This window comes from Oratosquilla oratoria, chromosome 6 (assembly GCF_046742065.1).
Source record: "Oratosquilla oratoria isolate Oo_2021 chromosome 6, ASM4674206v1, whole genome shotgun sequence".
Classification (NCBI taxonomy): domain Eukaryota; kingdom Metazoa; phylum Arthropoda; class Malacostraca; order Stomatopoda; family Squillidae; genus Oratosquilla; species Oratosquilla oratoria.
In genome coordinates this window covers 57,573,197-57,591,994 of record NC_134782.1, presented here as the reverse complement: position 1 = coordinate 57,591,994, position 18,798 = coordinate 57,573,197, and the positions used below count along the sequence as shown (strand labels likewise).

The window sequence follows — 18,798 nt, the reverse complement described above, 5'->3', positions numbered from 1 at the left end:
TCGTAAGAAAAAATGAAATAAAAACCACATGGCATAATATAACTGCTCTAGACATTTCTTTTGATGTATAATATTTCTACATTTAGATCGTTTTCCTTGTAGTAATCAGCGATAAACCTTAAACGCGATTATCTCAAGTAAGTGCGTGTGGGTCGTCCCTCTTCCACGGCCGTAGTAGCCCCCCCCCCATGTACATATATGGGGGGGGGGCATTACCGAGAATCACTGGTTTATTGCTAATAATGGTGATTTTTTGGGATAAGCGTTCTGGTGGAGTCTTCTGATATGAGAACATGCAGAGCCAAGGGTGAAAGCTCAATACTAATTCCATTTATCGGGGATCAGTTGAGCTTCACCTTATGGACTACTGGAAGACCACAGTGAAAAACTGTCTTGGTTACGTATGTAAACAACCCACTTAGTCCTTTCTCTAACTGCAAAATAGCTACCACTTTCTTTGTCGTGAGATGCCGCCACCACAGAAATAGGAAACTTGTCGAAGAGTTTTCCTAAATGTACCCATGGGTCAGGGCTCCTTAGCCGGTCATGCCGCTCTACATTCCGTGTGCCCATAACTTCGTTGACTGAACCTCTCTGGCCATCAAGAGCAAACGACACATCCCCATCAAATTTAGTTCTTTCTTTCTTTTATTTTCTTGTCTAGATGAAACGAGTTTAGGCCAGTAATTTCGGCGCGTGTCCTTGACGGACTCCCAAACGAGAACACTATCGAAGTCGTCCCTGTTAACTTCACCAAAATTTTCCCAGGATGGCTTGTAACGGAGGGACGTATGTCCGATGCCGGCATTCATGGCAACTAACCCCGTCACATAAACATACTCGTTGCGATTAAAGTTAGTGATTTGAGCGGTGGCCAGAAGACGTGGCACCAGGGCAGTAGGTATGAAACACAAGCAGCCTTGACAGTAAGGTGGATAATAATCCTCCCGGAACTCCTCAGGTAGCACCCCCCACTCCCCTTCCTGAAGGACCACCGCTTTCTTTTGGACATTACCGTAGAACTTATCGCCTATGCCCAGGGTCTCGATATCGTTGATCTTCTCGTCGAACATGAAGTCGTTCATAAGGACATCGTCGTCGGTCTTGAAGGTCCAGCGAACATGGCTGCAATGCCGATGGACCCAGACCAGAGCTGCAAGGGTCTTGTACGTCAAGAGGTCGTATATGTCTTCAAAGTCACCTTGGACCATGTCGTGGTAACGGAGACTCTCCTTCTTCAGGATCCGCTCTTCCTTCTTGTTTTTGGCCCTGCCCACTATAAAGACGACGGCCATTCTGATGCCATACTTTCTCGAGAGGTCCGAATTCGCCCAAGTACGCCTTGTTTTGGATCTCTTCCGAGTGCCCGAGATCCTCGAGATCACCACACCTATCATGCGCAGAAGTGGATTGCGTTCCTCAGTGCAGAAGTCTGCCTCTTCGATTAGAAATTTGGTGGGAATACTTGGAGGCTGGCCGAAAGGTACATCCTCTATTCGCCGTGGAAGGACCGGGTTGGCCTAAGCGGGGAAGGAAGGTTAAGAATTGTGTTAGCACATTATGATAGCTAATAAATGTAGGTTCAGTGTCTAATCACATATATTTTCAGTCAAAATGAGTGGTTAAAAAAATATTAATCTTAGGTAGCCTACGGTGTCAGTGAGTTACGAAACGAGAGCTACGGAGAAAAATGGTCACTCCCTCGGGATCATGCCAAAGATCCTCAACCTGATATGTTGTATTCATCTCAAATTGCTGTCACTGCTGTGCTATATGTGCTATGAGGCATATTGGCAGAGGAGATATATGTCGTCTGCTGTAGTGTCAAACCAATATTAGTATGTGATGGGCACAGAAGAAGTTTCTTTAGTGTGTTCCGTCAATTAAGTTTAGTTTGGCTTCCAGTTTGTGTGTTGACGGTGATGAAAGTCAATAATCATGTCATAATCCAGACTAGCCGTAGCTGTTTTTTTCATGTTGGTGTAGTTAGGTAAGGGTTGGTATTATGGTGTGCCCTCTGCTGTATCCTGTACTTGGTGTATCCGTGTATTGATAGATGGTCTTTCACTTGCTGTGATGGGTGTTGTGGGTTTGGTTTATCGGGTGCTACGTGTTATGTGCCGTGCATGTCGAGATGGTCCATTGTTTTGTGTGGCCTTTCAATTGTGATGTGTGTCTGAGACTAGCGGTGTCCATGCTGGACTGACATGGTCTAAGACGGACACTATGTACTGTTTCATGGATAGAAGCTCTGGTTATCGTCAGCAAATTACTAATTAATCTAGTTACCTCGACTGTACTCTCTGTTCTACCTTCTGCCTCCTCTTCCTCCTTCTCTCACCTGATGACAGTACCCAAACTAATACAGAACTCCAATCTTTCTTCCTGGATAGACCTCCGGTAGTATCCTGTGATCGCTACTTGCTACTGTAGGGTTGCCAGTCAGAGAAAACTGAGGCAATAGCTATTATTATTCATGAATACATATATAACCACATGTGTATTTGAAGGGGAGGGACTAGTCTCCAGTCACAAAAGAATATTGCATTACTGGTCAGTTCGAGTGTCACTAGATTCCCTAAAATATTGACATCGTAAAACGTATGCAATCAATGCACTGTCGAAGCCTGATCTTGAAACTGAGTGTCAGCCTGTCGTGGTTACACATACAAATGGAGGTGAAGGTGTTGATGGAATATAGAGACAGGATGGTGATTCTCTCTAATGCCCGTCTCACAGGCCCACCACAAACAGGCAACCACTTTTGGCTCCTGAATGGGCATTGCAGCCAATGAAAGAGTAAGAAGCAGTGTACGGGGTATTATATTTGGGATCCAAGACTGACTCAGTGATGATTTCCTTAGACACACATGCGTCAACTGATCGCTAGCACACTGAAGGTCGTGCCAACTAAGTACACAATCACATTTCTGACGTGTGACAATCACTCTCACACACACATCACACCTAAATACCCGGCTTTACAAACAGTATCTCGATGACATTTGCACCGCATATAGTTGATATTACATAAAAGTGTAATACACGCCTTAACACCCTCAGGGCGGTCAAAGGTGCAGACTTCAGACAAGATAATGACACCAATAAACAGGTTTATAAACAGTACACAGTGTCCGTCTTGGACCATGCCAGTCCAGCATGGACACCGCTAGTCTCAGACACACATCACAATTGAAAGGCCACACAAAACAAGGGAACATCTCGACATGCACGGCACATAACACGTAGCACCCGATAAACCAAACCCACAACACCCATCACAGCAAGCGAAAGACCATCTATCAACACACGGATACACCAAGTACAGGATACAGCAGAGAGCACACCATAATACCAACCCTTAACTAACTACACCAACATGAAAAAAACAGCTACGGCTAGTCTGGACTTTGACATGATTATTGACTTTCACCTCCGTCAACACACAAACTGGAAGCCAAAACTAAACTTAATTGACGGAACACACTAAAGAAACTTCTTCTGTGCCCATCACATACTAATATTGGTTTGACACTACAGCAGACGACATATATCTCCTCTGCCAATATGCCTCATAGCACATATAGCACAGCAGTGACAGCAGTTTGAGATGAATACAACATATCGGGTCGAGGATCTTTGGCATGATCCCGAGGGAGTGATCATTTTTCTCCGTAGCTCTCGTTTCGTAACTCACTGACACCGTGGGCTACCTAAGATTAATATTTTTTAACCACTCATTTTGACTGAAAATATATGTGATTAGACACTGAACCTACATTGATTAGTTATTGCAATGTGCTAACACAATTCTTAACCTTCCCTCCCTGCTTAGGCCAACCCGGTCCTTCCACGGCGAATAGAGGATGTACCTTTCGGCCAGCCTCCAAGTATTCCCACCAAATTTCTAATCGAGGAGACAGACTTCTGCACTGAGGAACGCAATCCACATCTACGCATGATAGGTGTGGTGATCTCGAGGATCTCGGGCACTCGGAAGAGATCCACAACAAGGCGTACTTGGGCGAATTCGGACTTCTCGAGAAAGTATGGCATCAGAATGGCCGTCGTCTTTATAGTGGGCAGGGCCAAAAACAAGAAGGAAGAGCGGATCCTGAAGAAGGAGAGTCTCCGTTACCACGACATGGTCCAAGGTGACTTTGAAGACGTATACGTTCTCTTGACGTACAAGACCCTTGGAGCTCTGGTCTGGGTCCATCGGCATTGCAGCCATGTTCGCTGGACCTTCAAGGCTGACGACGATGTCCTTCTCAACGACTTCTTGTTCGACAAGAAGATCAACGATATCGAGACCCTGGGCATAGGCGATAAGTTCTACGGTAGTGTCGAAAAGAAAGCTGAGGTCTTTCGGGAAGGGAAGTGGGCGGTGCCACCTGAGGAGTTCCGGGAGGATTATTACCCACCTTTCTGTCAAGGCTGCTTCTGGTTCATACCTACTGCCCTGGTGCCACGTCTTCTGGCCACCGCTCAAGTCACTAACTTTATTCGCAACGAGGATGTATATGTGACGGGGTTAGTTGCCATGAATGCCGGCATCGGACATACGTCCCTCCGTTACAAACCATCCTGGGAAAATGAAGGTAAAGTTAAAAAGAAAGACTTCGATAGTGTTCTCGTTTGGGAGTCCCTCAGTGACTCGCGCCGAAATTACTGGCCTAAACTCGTTCAGTTTTATCTAGACAAGAAAAGAAAAGAAAGAAAGAACTAAATTTGATGGGGCTGAGTCGTTTGCTCTTGATGGCCAGAGAGGCTCAGTCAACGAAGTTATGGGCACACGGAATGTAGAGCGGCATGACCAGCTAAGGAGCCCTGACCCATGAGTACATTTAGGAAAACTCTTCGACAAGTTTCCTATTTCTGTGGTGGCGGCATCTCGCGACAAAGAAAGTGGTAGCTATTTTGCAGTTAGAGAATGGACAAAGTAGGTTGTTTACATACGTAACCAAGACAGTTTTTCACTGTGGTCTTCCAGTAGTTCATAAGGTGAAGCTCAACTGATCCCCGATAAATGTAATTGGTATTGAGTGTTTACCCTTGGCTCTGCATGTTCTCATATCAGAAGATTCCACCAGAATGCTTATCCCAAGAAATCACCATCATTAGCAATAAGCCAGTGATTCTCGGTAAGGCTGAAACTCAACAACACGTGGGATGGAAAAGCATTATATTGCTGAGTGTAATAATACCATACCTAAACCAAGGATCAGGATCACGCAGCACAGTATACCTGGTTGACCACATTTGATTCGCATGTATGTACAGGAGTGGAGAGAATATTTTTTTCTTGCTCAGAATTTCTGTATTTTGTGAACAACGCTAGCCTTAAAGTAGTTTTTCATCTTCCTTTTTTTTCTTTGCCTTCATCTTGGTTATGTTGTTTTTGTTGTATGGGCTGTGACGGTGGTTAAGCGCATAGAAATACACAAACAAATAAATAGATGAGTAAAAAGTAACGGGAATGAGAAAATCTACATCAGTTCTCCCAAAGCTCAGACAAGCAACACCCTGATGTGTTGGTAAATCTGCTAAGGGCATTGTCAGGAACATAACGGATTGTTTTGGACAAAGAACTTAACTGTCTCAAGCCAGTATAAAGGATGAGAGTGAACCATAACACAAAAATAAATAAATAAATAAATAACATACCATACACTAAAAAAAATACGGAGTAGGGGTGAATAAAATGTGGTCGTAAGAAAAAATGAAATAAAAACCACATGGCATGATAGAACTGCTCTAGACATTTCTTTTGATGTATAATATTTCTACATTTAGATCGTTTTCCTTGTAGTAATCAGCGATAAACCTTAAACGCGATTATCTCAAGTAAGTGCGTGTGGGTCGTCCCTCTTCCACGGCCGTAGTAGCCCCCACCCCCATGTACATATATGGGGGGGGGGGGCATTACCGAGAATCACTGGTTTATTGCTAATAATGGTGATTTTTTGGGATAAGCGTTCTGGTGGAGTCTTCTGATATGAGAACATGCAGAGCCAAGGGTGAAAACTCAATACCAATTCCATTTATCGGGGATCAGTTGAGCTTCGGCTTATGGACTACTGGCGAGATGCCGCCACCACAGAAATAGGAAACTTGTCGAAGAGTTTTCCTAAATGTACTCATGGGTCAGGGCTCCTTATCTGGTCATGCCGCTCTACATTCCGTGTGCCCATAACTTCGTTGACTGAGCCTCTCTGGCCATCAAGAGCAAACGACACATCCCCATCAAATTTAGTTCTTTCTTTCTTTTATTTTCTTGTCTAGATGAAACGAGTTTAGGCCAGTAATTTCGGCGCGTGTCATCGACGGACTCCCAAACGAGAACACTATCGAAGTCGTCCCTGTTAACTTCACCAAAAATTTCCCAGGATGGCTTGTAACGGAGGGACGTATGTCCGATGCCGGCATTCATGGCAACTAACCCCGTCACATAAACATACTCGTTGCGATTAAAGTTAGTGATTTCAGCGGTGGCCAGAAGACGTGGCACCAGGGCAGTAAGTATGAAACACAAGCAGCCTCTACAGTAAGGTGGATAACAATCCTCCCGGAACTCCTCAGGTAGCACCCCCCACTCCCCTTCCTGAAGGACCACCGCTTTCTTTTGGACATTACCGTAGAACTTATCGCCTATGCCCAGGGTCTCGATATCGTTGATCTTCTCGTCGAACATGAAGTCGTTGATAAGGACATCGTCGTCGGTCTTGAAGGTCCAGCGAACATGGCTGCAATGCCGATGGACCCAGACCAGAGCTGCAAGGGTCTTGTACGTCAAGAGATCGTATACGTCTTCAAAGTCACCTTGGACCATGTCGTGGTAACGGAGACTCTCCTTCTTCAGGATCCTCTCTTCCTTTTTGTTCCTGGCCCTGCCCACTAAAAAGACGACGGCCATTCTGATGCCATACTTTCTCGAGAAGTCCGAATTCGCCCAAGTACGCTTTGTTGTGGATCTCTTGCGAGTGCCCGAGATCCTCGAGATCACCACACCTATCATGCGCAGATGTGGATTGCGTTCCTCAGTGCAGAAGTCTGCCTCCTCGATTAGAAATTTGGTGGGAATACTTGGAGGCTGGCCGAAAGGTACATCCTCTATTCGCCGTGGAAGGACCGGGTTGGCCTAAGCAGGGAGGGAAGGTTAAGAATTGTGTTAGCACATTATAATAGCTAATCAATGTAGGTTCAGTTTCTAATCACATATATTTTCAGTCAAAATGAGTGGTTAAAAAAATATTAATCTTAGGTAGTCCACTGTGTCAGTGAGTTACGAAACGAGAGCTACGGAGAAAAATGATCACTCCCTCGGGATCATGCCAAAGATCCTCGACCCGATATGTTGTATTCATCTCAAATTGCTGTCACTGCTGTGCTATATGTGCTATGAGGCATATTGGCAGAGGACATATATGTCGTCTGCTGTAGTGTCAAACCAATATTAGTATGTGATGGGCACAGAAGAAGTTTCTTTAGTGTGTTCCGTCAATTAAGTTTAGTTTTGGCTTCCAGTTTGTGTTAATGGTGATGAAAGTCAATAATCTTGTCATAATCCAGACTAGCCGTAGCTATGTTTTTTCATGTTGGTGTAGTTAGTTAAGGGTTGGTATTATGGTGTGCCCTCTGCTGTATCCTGTACTTGGTGTATCCGTGTGTTGATAGATGGTCTTTCACTTGCTGTGATGGGTGTTGTGGGTTTGGTTTATCGGGTGCTACGTGTTATGTGCCGTGCATGTCGAGATGTTCCCTTGTTTTGTGTGGGCTTTCAATTGTGATGTGTGTCTGAGACTAGCAGTGTCCATGCTGGACTGGCATGGTCTAAGACGGACACTATGTACTGTTTCATGGATAGAAGCTCTGGTTATCGTCAGCAAATTACTAATTAATCTAATTACCTCGACTGTACTCTCTGTTCTACCTTCTGCCTCCTCTTCCTCCTTCTCTCACCTGATGACAGTACCCAAACTAATACAGAACTCCAATCTTTCTTCCTGGATAGACCTCCGGTAGTATCCTGTGATCGCTACCTGCTACTGTAGGGTTGCCAGTCAGAGAAAACTGAGGCAATAGCTATTATTATTCATGAATACATATATAACCACATGTGTATTTGAAGGGGAGGGACTAGTCTCCAGTCACAAAAGAATATTGCATTACTGGTCAGTTTGAGTGTCACTAGATTCCCTAAAATATTGACATCGTAAAACGTATGCAATCGATGCACTGTCGAAGCCTGATCTTGAAACTGAGTGTCAGCCTGTCGTGGTTACACATACAAATGGAGGTGAAGGTGTTGATGGAATATAGAGACAGGATGGTGATTCTCTCTAATGCCCGTCTCACAGGCCCACCACAAACAGGCAACTACTTTTGGCTCCTGAATGGGCATTGCAGCCAATGAAAGAGTAAGAAGCAGTGTACGGGGTATTATATTTGGGATCCAAGACTGACTCAGTGATGATTTCCTTAGAAACACATGCGTCAACTGATCTCTAGCACACTGAAGGTCGTGCCAACTAAGTACACAATCACATTTCTGACGTGTGACAATCACTCTCACACACACATCACACCTAAATACCCGGCTTTACAAACAGTATCTCGATGACATTTGCACCGCATATAGTTGATATTACATAAAAGTGTAATACACGCCCTAACACCCTCAGGGCGGTCAAAGGTGCAGACTTCAGACAAGATAATGACACCAATAAACAGGTCTCTAAACAGTATATAGTGTCCGTCTTGGACCATGTCAGTCCAGCATGGACACCGCTAGTCTCAGACACACATCACAATTGAAAGGCCACACAAAACAAGGGAACATCTCGACATGCACGGCACATAACACGTAGCACCCGATAAACCAAACCCACAACACCCATCACAGCAAGTGAAAGACCATCTATCAACACACGGATACACCAAGTACAGGATACAGCAGAGGGCACACCATAATACCAACCCTTACCTAACTACACCAACATGAAAAAACATAGCTACGGCTAGTCTGGACTTTGACATGATTATTGACGTTCACCACCGTCAACACACAAACTGGAAGCCAAAACTAAACTTTATTGACGGAACACACTAAAGAAACTTCTTCTGTGCCCATCACATACCAATATTTGTTTGACACTACAGCAGACGACATATATCTCCTCTGCCAATATGCCTCATAGCACATATAGCACAGCAGTGACAGCAGTTTGAGATGAATACAACATATCGGGTTGAGGATCTTTGGCATGATCCCGAGGGAGTGATCATTTTTCTCCGTAGCTCTCGTTTCGTAACTCACTGACACAGTGGGCTACCTAAGATTAATATTTTTTAACCACTCATTTTGACTGAAAATATATGTGATTAGAAACTGAACCTACATTGATTAGTTATTGCAATGTGCTAACACAATTCTTAACTTTCCCCCCCTGCTTAGGCCAACCCGGTCCTTCCACGGCGAATAGAGGATGTACCTTTCGGTCAGCCTCCAAGTATTCCCACCAAATTTCTAATCGAGGAGGCAGACTTCTGCACTGAGGAACGCAATCCACATCTGCGCATGATAGGTGTGGTGATCTCGAGGATATCGGGCACTCACAAGAGATCCACAACAAGGCGTACTTGGGCGAATTCGGACTTCTCGAGAAAGTATGGCATCAGAATGGCCGTCGTCTTTATAGTGGGCAGGACCAAAAACAAGAAGGAAGAGCGGATCCTGAAGAAGGAGAGTCTCCGTTACCACGACATGGTCCAAGGTGACTTTGAAGACATATACGACCTCTTGACGTACAAGACCCTTGCAGCTCTGGTCTGGGTCCATCGGCATTGCAGCCATGTTCGCTGGACCTTCAAGGCTGACGACGATCTCCTTCTCAACGACTTCTTGTTCGACGAGAAGATCAACGATATCGAGACCCTGGGCATAGGCGAAAAGTTCTACGGTAGTGTCGAAAAGAAAGGTGAGGTCTATCGGAAAGGGAAGTGGGCGGTGCCACCTGAGGAGTTCCGGGAGGATTATTACCCACCTTACTGTAGAGGCTGCTTGTGGTTCATACCTACTGCCCTGGTGCCACGTCTTCTGGCCACCGCTCAAGTCACTAACTTTATTCGCAACGAGGATGTTTATGTGACGGGGTTAGTTGCCATGAATGCCGGCATCGGACATACGTCCCTCCGTTACAAACCATCCTGGGAAAATTTTGGTAAAGTTAAAAAGAAAGACTTCGATAGTGTTCTCGTTTGGGAGTCCCTCAATGACACGCGCCAAAATTACTGGCCTAAACTCGTTCAGTTTTATCTAGACAAGAAAAGAAAAGAAAGAAAGAACTAAATTTGATGGGGCTGAGTCGTTTGCTCTTGATGGCCAGAGAGGCTCAGTCAACGAAGTTATGGGCACACGGAATGTAGAGCGGCATGACCAGCTAAGGAGCCCTGACCCATGAGTACATTTAGGAAAACTCTTCGACAAGTTTCCTATTTCTGTGGTGGCGGCATCTCGCGACAAAGAAAGTGGTAGCTATTTTGCAGTTAGAGAATGGACAAAGTAGGTTGTTTACATACGTAACCAAGACGGTTTTTCACTGTGGTCTTCCAGTAGTTCATAAGGTGAAGCTCAACTGATCCCCGATAAATGTAATTGGTATTGAGTGTTTACCCTTGGCTCTGCATGTTCTCATATCAGAAGACTCCACCAGAACGCTTATCCCAAGAAATCACCACCATTAGCAATTAGCCAGTGATTCTCGGTAAGGCTGAAACTCAACAACCCGTGGGATGGAAAAGCATTACATTGCTGAGTGTAATAATACCATACCTAAACCAAGGATCAGGATCACGCAGCACAGGATACCTGGTTGACCAAATTTGATTTGCATGTATGTACAGGAGTGGAGGGAATATTTTTTTCTTGCTCAAATTTTCTGTATTTTGTGAACAACGCTAGCCTTAAAGTAGTTTTTCATCTTCCTTGTTTTTCTTTGCCTTCATCTTGGTTATGTTGTTTTTGTTGTATGGGCTGTGACGGTGGTTAAGCGCATAGAAATACACAAACAAATAAATAGATGAGTAAAAAGTAACGGGAATTAGAAAATCTACATCAGTTCTCCCAAAGCTCAGACAAGCAACACCCTGCTGTGTTGGTAAATCTGCTAAGAGCATTGTCAGGAACATAAAGGATTGTTTTGGACAAAGAACTTAAATGTCTCAAGCCAGTATAAAGGATGAGAGTGAACCATAACACAAAAATAAATAAATAAATAAATAACATACCATACACTAAAAAAATACGGAGTAGGGGTGAATAAAATGTGGTCGTAAGAAAAAATGAAATAAAAACCACATGGCATGATAGAACTGCTCTAGACATTTCTTTTGATGTATAATATTTCTACATTTAGACCGTTTTCCTTGTAGTAATCAGCGATAAACCTTAAACGCGATGATCTCAAGTAAGTGCGTCTGGGTCGTCCCTCTTCCACGGCTGTAGTAGCTGCCCCCCCCCATATATATATATATATATATATATATATATATATATATATATACATATATATATATATATATATATATATATATATATATATATATATATATATATATATATACAGTATATGGGGGGCATTACCGAGAATCACTGGTTTATTGCTAATGGTGGTGATTTTTTGGGATAAGCGTTCTGGTGGAGTCTTCTGATATGAGAACATGCATAGCCAAGGGTGAAAGCTCAATACCAATTACATTTATCGGGGATTAGTTGAGCTTCGGCTTATAAACTACTGGAAGACCACAGTGAAAAACTGTCTTGGTTACGTATGTAAACAACCCACTTAGTCCTTTCTCTAACTGCAAAATAGCTACCACTTTCTTTGTCGTGAGATGCCGCCACCACAGAAATAGGAAACTTGTCGAAGAGTTTTCCTAAATGTACTCATGGGTCAGGGCTCCTTAGCTGGTCATGCCGCTCTACATTCCGTGTGCCCATAACTTCGTTGACTGAGCCTCTCTGGCCATCAAGAGCAAACGACACATCCCCATCAAATATAGTTCTTTCTTTCTTTTATTATCTTGTCTAGATGAAACGAGTTTAGGCCAGTAATTTCGGCGCGTGTCATCGACGGACTCCCAAACGAGAACACTATCGAAGTCGTCCCTGTTAACTTCACCAAAATTTTCCCAGGATGGTTTGTAACGGAGGGACGTATGTCCGATGCCGGCTTTCATGGCAACTAACCCCGTCACATAAACATCCTCGTTGCGAGTAAAGTTAGTGATTTGAGCGGTGGCCAGAAGACGTGGCACCAGGGCAGTAAGTATGAAACACAAGCAGCCTCTACAGTAAGGTGGATAACAATCCTCCCGGAACTCCTCATGTAGCACCCCCCACTCCCCTTCCTGAAGGACCACCGCTTTCTTTTGGACATTACCGTAGAACTTATCGCCTATGCCCAGGGTCTCGATATCGTTGATCTTCTCGTCGAACAAGAAGTCGTTGATAAGGACATCGTCGTCGGTCTTGAAGGTCCAGCGAACATGGCTGCAATGCCGATGGACCCAGACCAGAGCTGCAAGGGTCTTGTACGTCAAGAGGTCGTATTCGTCTTCAAAGTCACCTTGGACCATGTCGTGGTAACGGAGACTCTCCTTCTTCAGGATCCGCTCTTCCTTCTTGTTCTTGGCCCTGCCCACTATAAAGACGACGGCCATTCTGATGCCATACTTTCTCGAGAAGTCCGAATTCGCCCAAGTACGCTTTGTTGTGGATCTCTTCCGAGTGCCCGAGATCACCGAGATCACCACACCTATCATGCGCAGATGTGGATTGCGTTCCTCAGTGCAGAAGTCTGCCTCCTCGATTAGAAATTTGGTGGGAATACTTGGAGGCTGGCCGAAAGGTACATCCTCTATTCGCCGTAGAAGGACCGGGTTGGCCTAAGCAGGGAAGGAAGGTTAAGAATTGTGTTAGCACATTGTAATAACTAATCAATGTAGGTTCAGTTTCTAATCACATATATTTTCAGTCAAAATGAGTGGTTAAAAAAATATTAATCTTAGGTAGCCCACGGTGTCAGTGAGTTACGAAACGAGAGCTACGGAGAAAAATGATCACTCCCTCGGGATCATGCCAAAGATCCTCGACCCGATATGTTGTATTCATCTCAAACTGCTGTCACTGCTGTGCTATATGTGCTATGAGGCATATTGGCAGAGGAGATATATGTCGTCTGCTGTAATGTCAAACCAATATTAGTATGTGATGGGCACAGAAGAAGTTTCTTTAGTGTGTTCCGTCAATTAAGTTTAGTTTTGGCTTCCAGTTTGTGTGTTGACGGTGATGTAAGTCAATAATCATGTCATAATCCAGACTAGCCGTAGCTATGTTTTTTTCATGTTGGTGTAGTTAGGTAAGGGTTGGTATTATGGTGTGCCCTCTGCTGTATCCTGTACTTGGTGTATCCGTGTGTTGATAGATGGTCTTTCACTTGCTGTGATGGGTGTTGTGGGTTTGGTTTATCGGGTGCTACGTGTTATGTGCCGTGCATGTCGAGATGGTCCATTGTTTTGTGTGGCCTTTCAATTGTGATGTGTGTCTGAGACTAGCGGTGTCCATGCTAGACTGACATGGTCTAAGACGGACACTATGTACTGTTTCATGGATAGAAGCTCTGGTTATCGTCAGCAAATTACTAATTAATCTAATTAACTCGACTGTACTCTCTGTTCTACCTTCTGCCTCCTCTTCCTCCTTCTCTCACCTGATGGCAGTACCCAAACTAATACAGAACTCCAATCTTTCTTCCTGGATAGACCTCCGGTAGTATCCTGTGATCGCTACTTGCTATTGTAGGGTTGCCAGTCAGAGTAAACTGAGGCAATAGCTATTATTATTCATGAATACATATATAACCACATGTGTATTTGAAGGGGAGGGACTAGTCTCCAGTCACAAAAGAATATTGCATTACTGGTCAGTTTGAGTGTCACTAGATTCCCTAAAATATTGACATCGTAAAACGTATGCAATCAATGTACTGTCGAAGCCTGATCTTGAAACTGAGTGTCAGCCTGTCGTGGTTACACATACAAATGGAGGTGAGGGTGTTGATGGAATATAGAGACAGGATGGTGATTCTCTCTAATGCCCTTTTCACAGGCCCACCACAAGCAGGCAACCACTTTTGGCTCCTGAATAGGCATTGCAGCCAGTGAAAGAGTAAGAAGCAGTGTACGGGGTATTATATTTGGGATCCAAGACTGACTCAGTGATGGTTTCCTTAGACACACATGCGTCAACTGATCTCTAGCACACTGAAGGTCGTGCCAACTAAGTACACAATCACATTTCTGACGTGTGACAATCACTCTCACACACACATCACACCTAAATACCCGGCTTTACAAACAGTATCTCGATGACATTTGCACCGCATATAGTTGATATTACATAAAAGTGTAATACACGCCCTAACACCCTCAGGGCGGTCAAAGGTGCAGACTTCAGACAAGATAATGACACCAACAAACAGGTTTATAAACAGTACATAGTGTCCATCTTGGACCATGTCAGTCCAGCATGGACAGCGGTAGTCACAGACACACTTCACAATTGAAAGGCCACACAAAACAAGGGAACATCTCGACATGCACGGCACATAACACGTAGCACTCGATAAACCAAACCCACAACACCCATCACAGCAAGCGAAAGACCATCTATCAACACACGGATACACCAAGTACAGGATACAGCAGAGGGCACACCATAATACCACCCTTACCTAACTACACCAACATGAAAAAACATAGCTACGGCTAGTCTGGACTTTGACATGATTATTGACGTTCACCACCGTCAACACACAAACTGGAAGCCAAAACTAAACTTAATTGACGGAACACACTAAAGAAACTTCTTCTGTGCCCATCACATACCAATATTTGTTTGACACTACAGCAGACGACATATATCTCCTCTGCCAATATGCCTCATAGCACATATAGCACAGTAGTGACAGCAGTTTGAGATGAATACAACATATCGGGTTGAGGATCTTTGGCATGATCCCGAGGGAGTGATCATTTTTCTCCGTAGCTCTCGTTTCGTAACTCACTGACACCGTGGGCTACCTAAGATTAATATTTTTTTAACCACTCATTTTGACTGAAAATATATGTGATTAGAAACTGAACCTACATTGATTAGTTATTGCAATGTGCTAACACAATTCTTAACTTTCCCCCCCTGCTTAGGCCAACCCGGTCCTTCCACGGCGAATAGAGGATGTACCTTTCGGCCAGCCTCCAAGTATTCCCACCAAATTTCTAATCGAGGAGGCAGACTTCTGCACTGAAGAACGCAATCCACATCTGCGCATGATAGGTGTGGTGATCTCGAGGATCTCGGGCACTCGGAAGAGATCCTCAACAAGGCGTACTTGGGCCAGTTCGAAAGTCTCGAGAAAGTATGGCATCAGAATGGCCGTCGTCTTTATAGTGGGCAGGGCCAAGAACAAGAAGGAAAAGCGGATCCTGAAGAAGGAGAGTCTCCGTTACCACGACATGGTCCAAGGTGACTTTGAAGACGTATACGACCTCTTGACGTACAAGACCCTTGCAGCTCTGGTCTGGGTCCATCGGCATTGCAGCCATGTTCGCTGGACCTTCAAGGCTGACGACGATGTCCTTCTCAACGACTTCTTGTTCGATGAGAAGATCAACAATATCGAGACCCTGGGCATAGGCGATAAGTTCTACGGTACTGTCCAAGAGAAAGCTGAGGTCTTTCGGGAAGGGAAGTGGGCGGTGCCGCCTGAGGAGTTCCGGGAGGATTGTTATCCACCTTACAGTAGAGGCTGCTTGTGGTTTATACCTACTGCCCTGGTGCCACGTCTTCTGGCCACCGCTCAAGTCACTAACTTTACTCGCAACGAGGATGTTTATGTGACGGGGTTAGTTGCCATGAAAGCCGGCATCGGACATACGTCCCTCCGTTACAAACGAGGCGGGGAAGATGTTGGTGGAATTAACACGGACGACTTCGATAGTGTTCTCGTTTGGGAGTCCGTCGATGACACGCGCCGATATTACTGGCGTAAACTCGTTCAGTTTTATCTAGACAAGAAAAGAAAAGAAAGAAAGAACTAAATTTGATGGGGATGAGTCGTTTGCTCTTGATGGCCAGAGAGGCTCAGTCAACGAATGTAGAGCGGCATGACCAGCTAAGGAGCCCTGACCCATGAGTACATCTAGGAAACTCTTCGACAAGTTTCCTATTTCTGTGGTGGCGGCATCTGGTGACAAAGAAAGTGGTAGCTATTTTGCAGTTAGTGAAAGGACAAAGTGGGTTGTTTACATACGTAACCAAGACAGTTTTTCACTGTGGTCTTCCAGTAGTCCATAAGGTGAAGCTCAACTGATCCCCGATAAATGTAATTGGTATTGAGCTTTCACCCTTGGCTCTGCATGTTCTCATATCAGAAGACTCCACCAGAACGCTTATCCCAAGAAATCACCACCATTAGCAATAAACCAGTGATTCTCGGTAAGGCTGAAACTCAACAACCCGTGGGATGGAAAAGTATTACATTGCTGAGTGTAATGATACAATACCTAACCCAAGGATCAGGATCACGCAGCACAGGATACCTGGTTGACCACATTTGATTTGCATGTATGTACAGGAGTGGAGAGAATGTTTTTTTCTTGCTCAGAATTTCTGTATTTTGTGAACAACGCTAGCCTTAAAGTAGTTTTTCATCTTCCTTGTTTTTCTTTGCCTTCATCTCGGTTATGTTGTTTATGTTGTATGGGCTGTGACGGTGGTTAAGCGCATAGAAATACACAAACAAATAAATAGATGGGTAAAAAGCAACGGGAATTAGAAAATCTACATCAGTTCTCCCAAAGCTCAGACAAGCAACACCCTGATGTGTTGGTAAATCTGCTAAGGGCATTGTCAGGAACAAAAAGGATTGTTTTGGACAATGAACTTAACTGTCTCAAGCCAGTATAAAGGATGAGAGTCAACCATATCACAAATGAATCAATAAATAAATAAATAAACAAATAAATAAATAAATAGATAAATAAATAAATAAATAAATAAATAGATAAATAAATAAATAAATAAATAAACAAAAAATAAATAAATAAATAAATAAATAAATAAATAAAAATAAATAAATAACATAACATACACTAAAAATATACGGAGTAGGGGCGAATAAAATGTGGTCGTAAGAAAAAATGGAATAAAAACCACATGGCATAACAGAACTGCTCTAGACATTTCTTTTGATGTATAACATTTCTACATTTAGACCGTTTTCCTTGTAGTAATCAGCGATAAACATTAAACGCGATTATCTCAAGTAAGTGCGTGTGGGTCGTCCCTCTTCCGCGGCCGTAGTAGCCTCCCCCCATATATATATATATATATATATAATATATATATATATATATATATATATATATATTGCCATAGCCAACCGTGAATCAAACCACTTTCAAATCGCCCGCCTACTACTCACGGCTTCGAGCAGGACTCGCAGCCATCATACGTATTCCCAACGTTCAAGTTCGAACCTTGCCATGAAACTATTGGCCCCGCCTTTCTCGGGTATATAAGGTGAAACCGGCTGTCCGCCCCCGCACAGAGACCCCCCAACTCACACAACCCCAGGCCTTACTTGCTTCTCGCTGTATATTGGTGCCTTGCTGTTCTGTTCGCAAGTATAGTATGAATCTATCCTGGACTTGTATATCATTGCTTCTGTATGTTTTTTGTTTTGAACTTTTGTTATTTCTCTTGTATGTATTTGTCTGTCTGGGGTATTGGCTACATGTTATTGTGGCAAAATAGCATGTATTTGATACTTAGGGTCTATATGGGGCGCCCCTACGGACCAGAGCCACACATCATTTTGTCTGTGATAGAGGAAACTCTGTACATAGAGAAATTATGACACTTTTATATTACGACTGTCCCTTCGTTATGCTGTTCCCCAACCCCTTGTTACTGTCCTGTACCATTTCTCTGAATATTCATTTTCTTTTTTCGCCTACCTACCTAACCTGTGGTGGGGAAAAAAGAATACTGCCACCAAGTACTTCCACTTGAGTCGTAAAAGGCGACAAAAAGGGACGGGGGATGGGATTAGGAGTCCTACTACCTGTAGCCCCAAAAGGGGACATTCCTAAAAAAGAAAGAAAAGGCATAAGATGGTCTGGGATTTTTCTAACCAGTACCCTAAGGTTTAGGTCTTTTAATGTGCGTGGATGTGGTACAAATGAGAGTAAAAGGGAAGAGATAGGCAGTATATTTGTGAGCAGAAAGATGGATGTACTGGCTTTGAGTGAAACTAAAATGAAAGGAAAGGGCAACTGTGAGTTTGGGAGTGTAGCTGGGACGTACTCAGCATATGTTTGACTTTCTTCTTAAACACTGTATTTGCTATCATCAACTCTCTTTCAAGACACATCTCCACCATCAATTCTCCACTACGATTTTTACCTGGAACTCCATACTTCCCAATCACTCCGTTAATTGGTTCATTTCCTACCCTAGCATTTAGGTCTCCCAATACAACTACATTGACATTGGTCCCTAATCCCTCTATGCACTCATTTATATCTACCCAAAATGCCTCCCTTTCCTCTACGTTCTTCTCACTACCAGGCCCATACGCACTTACAAAACCCACATCTCCTTTCCCAGCTTCACCTTCATCCACATCAACCTCCTTCCACTCCACTACCCGCTTACTTATCTCTTCACTTACT

General features: G+C 43.8%; 4 protein-coding genes across 4 annotated transcripts; 3 read left to right on the top strand and 1 right to left on the bottom strand.

Moving 5' to 3' along the window:
* Positions 1-554: 554 nt before the first annotated feature.
* Positions 555-3,646, bottom strand: LOC143026028 (beta-1,3-galactosyltransferase 5-like). Its single transcript, XM_076186017.1, has 2 exons — positions 3,539-3,646; positions 555-1,520 (listed from the first exon to the last, which is right to left on the bottom strand). The coding sequence occupies exons 1-2, from the start codon at positions 3,644-3,646 to the stop codon at positions 555-557; spliced, it is 1,074 nt and encodes a 357-aa protein (XP_076042132.1).
* Positions 3,647-3,955: 309 nt separating this feature from the next.
* Positions 3,956-5,323, top strand: LOC143026183 (beta-1,3-galactosyltransferase 5-like). Its single transcript, XM_076186198.1, has one exon. It carries the CDS (start codon positions 3,959-3,961, stop codon positions 4,727-4,729), a length of 771 nt encoding a protein of 256 aa, XP_076042313.1. The 5' UTR covers positions 3,956-3,958; the 3' UTR covers positions 4,730-5,323.
* Positions 5,324-9,189: 3,866 nt separating this feature from the next.
* LOC143026027 (beta-1,3-galactosyltransferase 1-like) lies at positions 9,190-10,902 on the top strand. The gene is made up of 2 exons (XM_076186016.1): positions 9,190-9,225; positions 9,458-10,902. The coding sequence occupies exons 1-2, from the start codon at positions 9,190-9,192 to the stop codon at positions 10,349-10,351; spliced, it is 930 nt and encodes a 309-aa protein (XP_076042131.1). The 3' UTR covers positions 10,352-10,902.
* Positions 10,903-14,998: 4,096 nt separating this feature from the next.
* Positions 14,999-16,555, top strand: LOC143026026 (lactosylceramide 1,3-N-acetyl-beta-D-glucosaminyltransferase A-like). The gene is made up of 2 exons (XM_076186015.1): positions 14,999-15,034; positions 15,268-16,555. The coding sequence occupies exons 1-2, from the start codon at positions 14,999-15,001 to the stop codon at positions 16,159-16,161; spliced, it is 930 nt and encodes a 309-aa protein (XP_076042130.1). The 3' UTR covers positions 16,162-16,555.
* Positions 16,556-18,798: the final 2,243 nt, after the last annotated feature.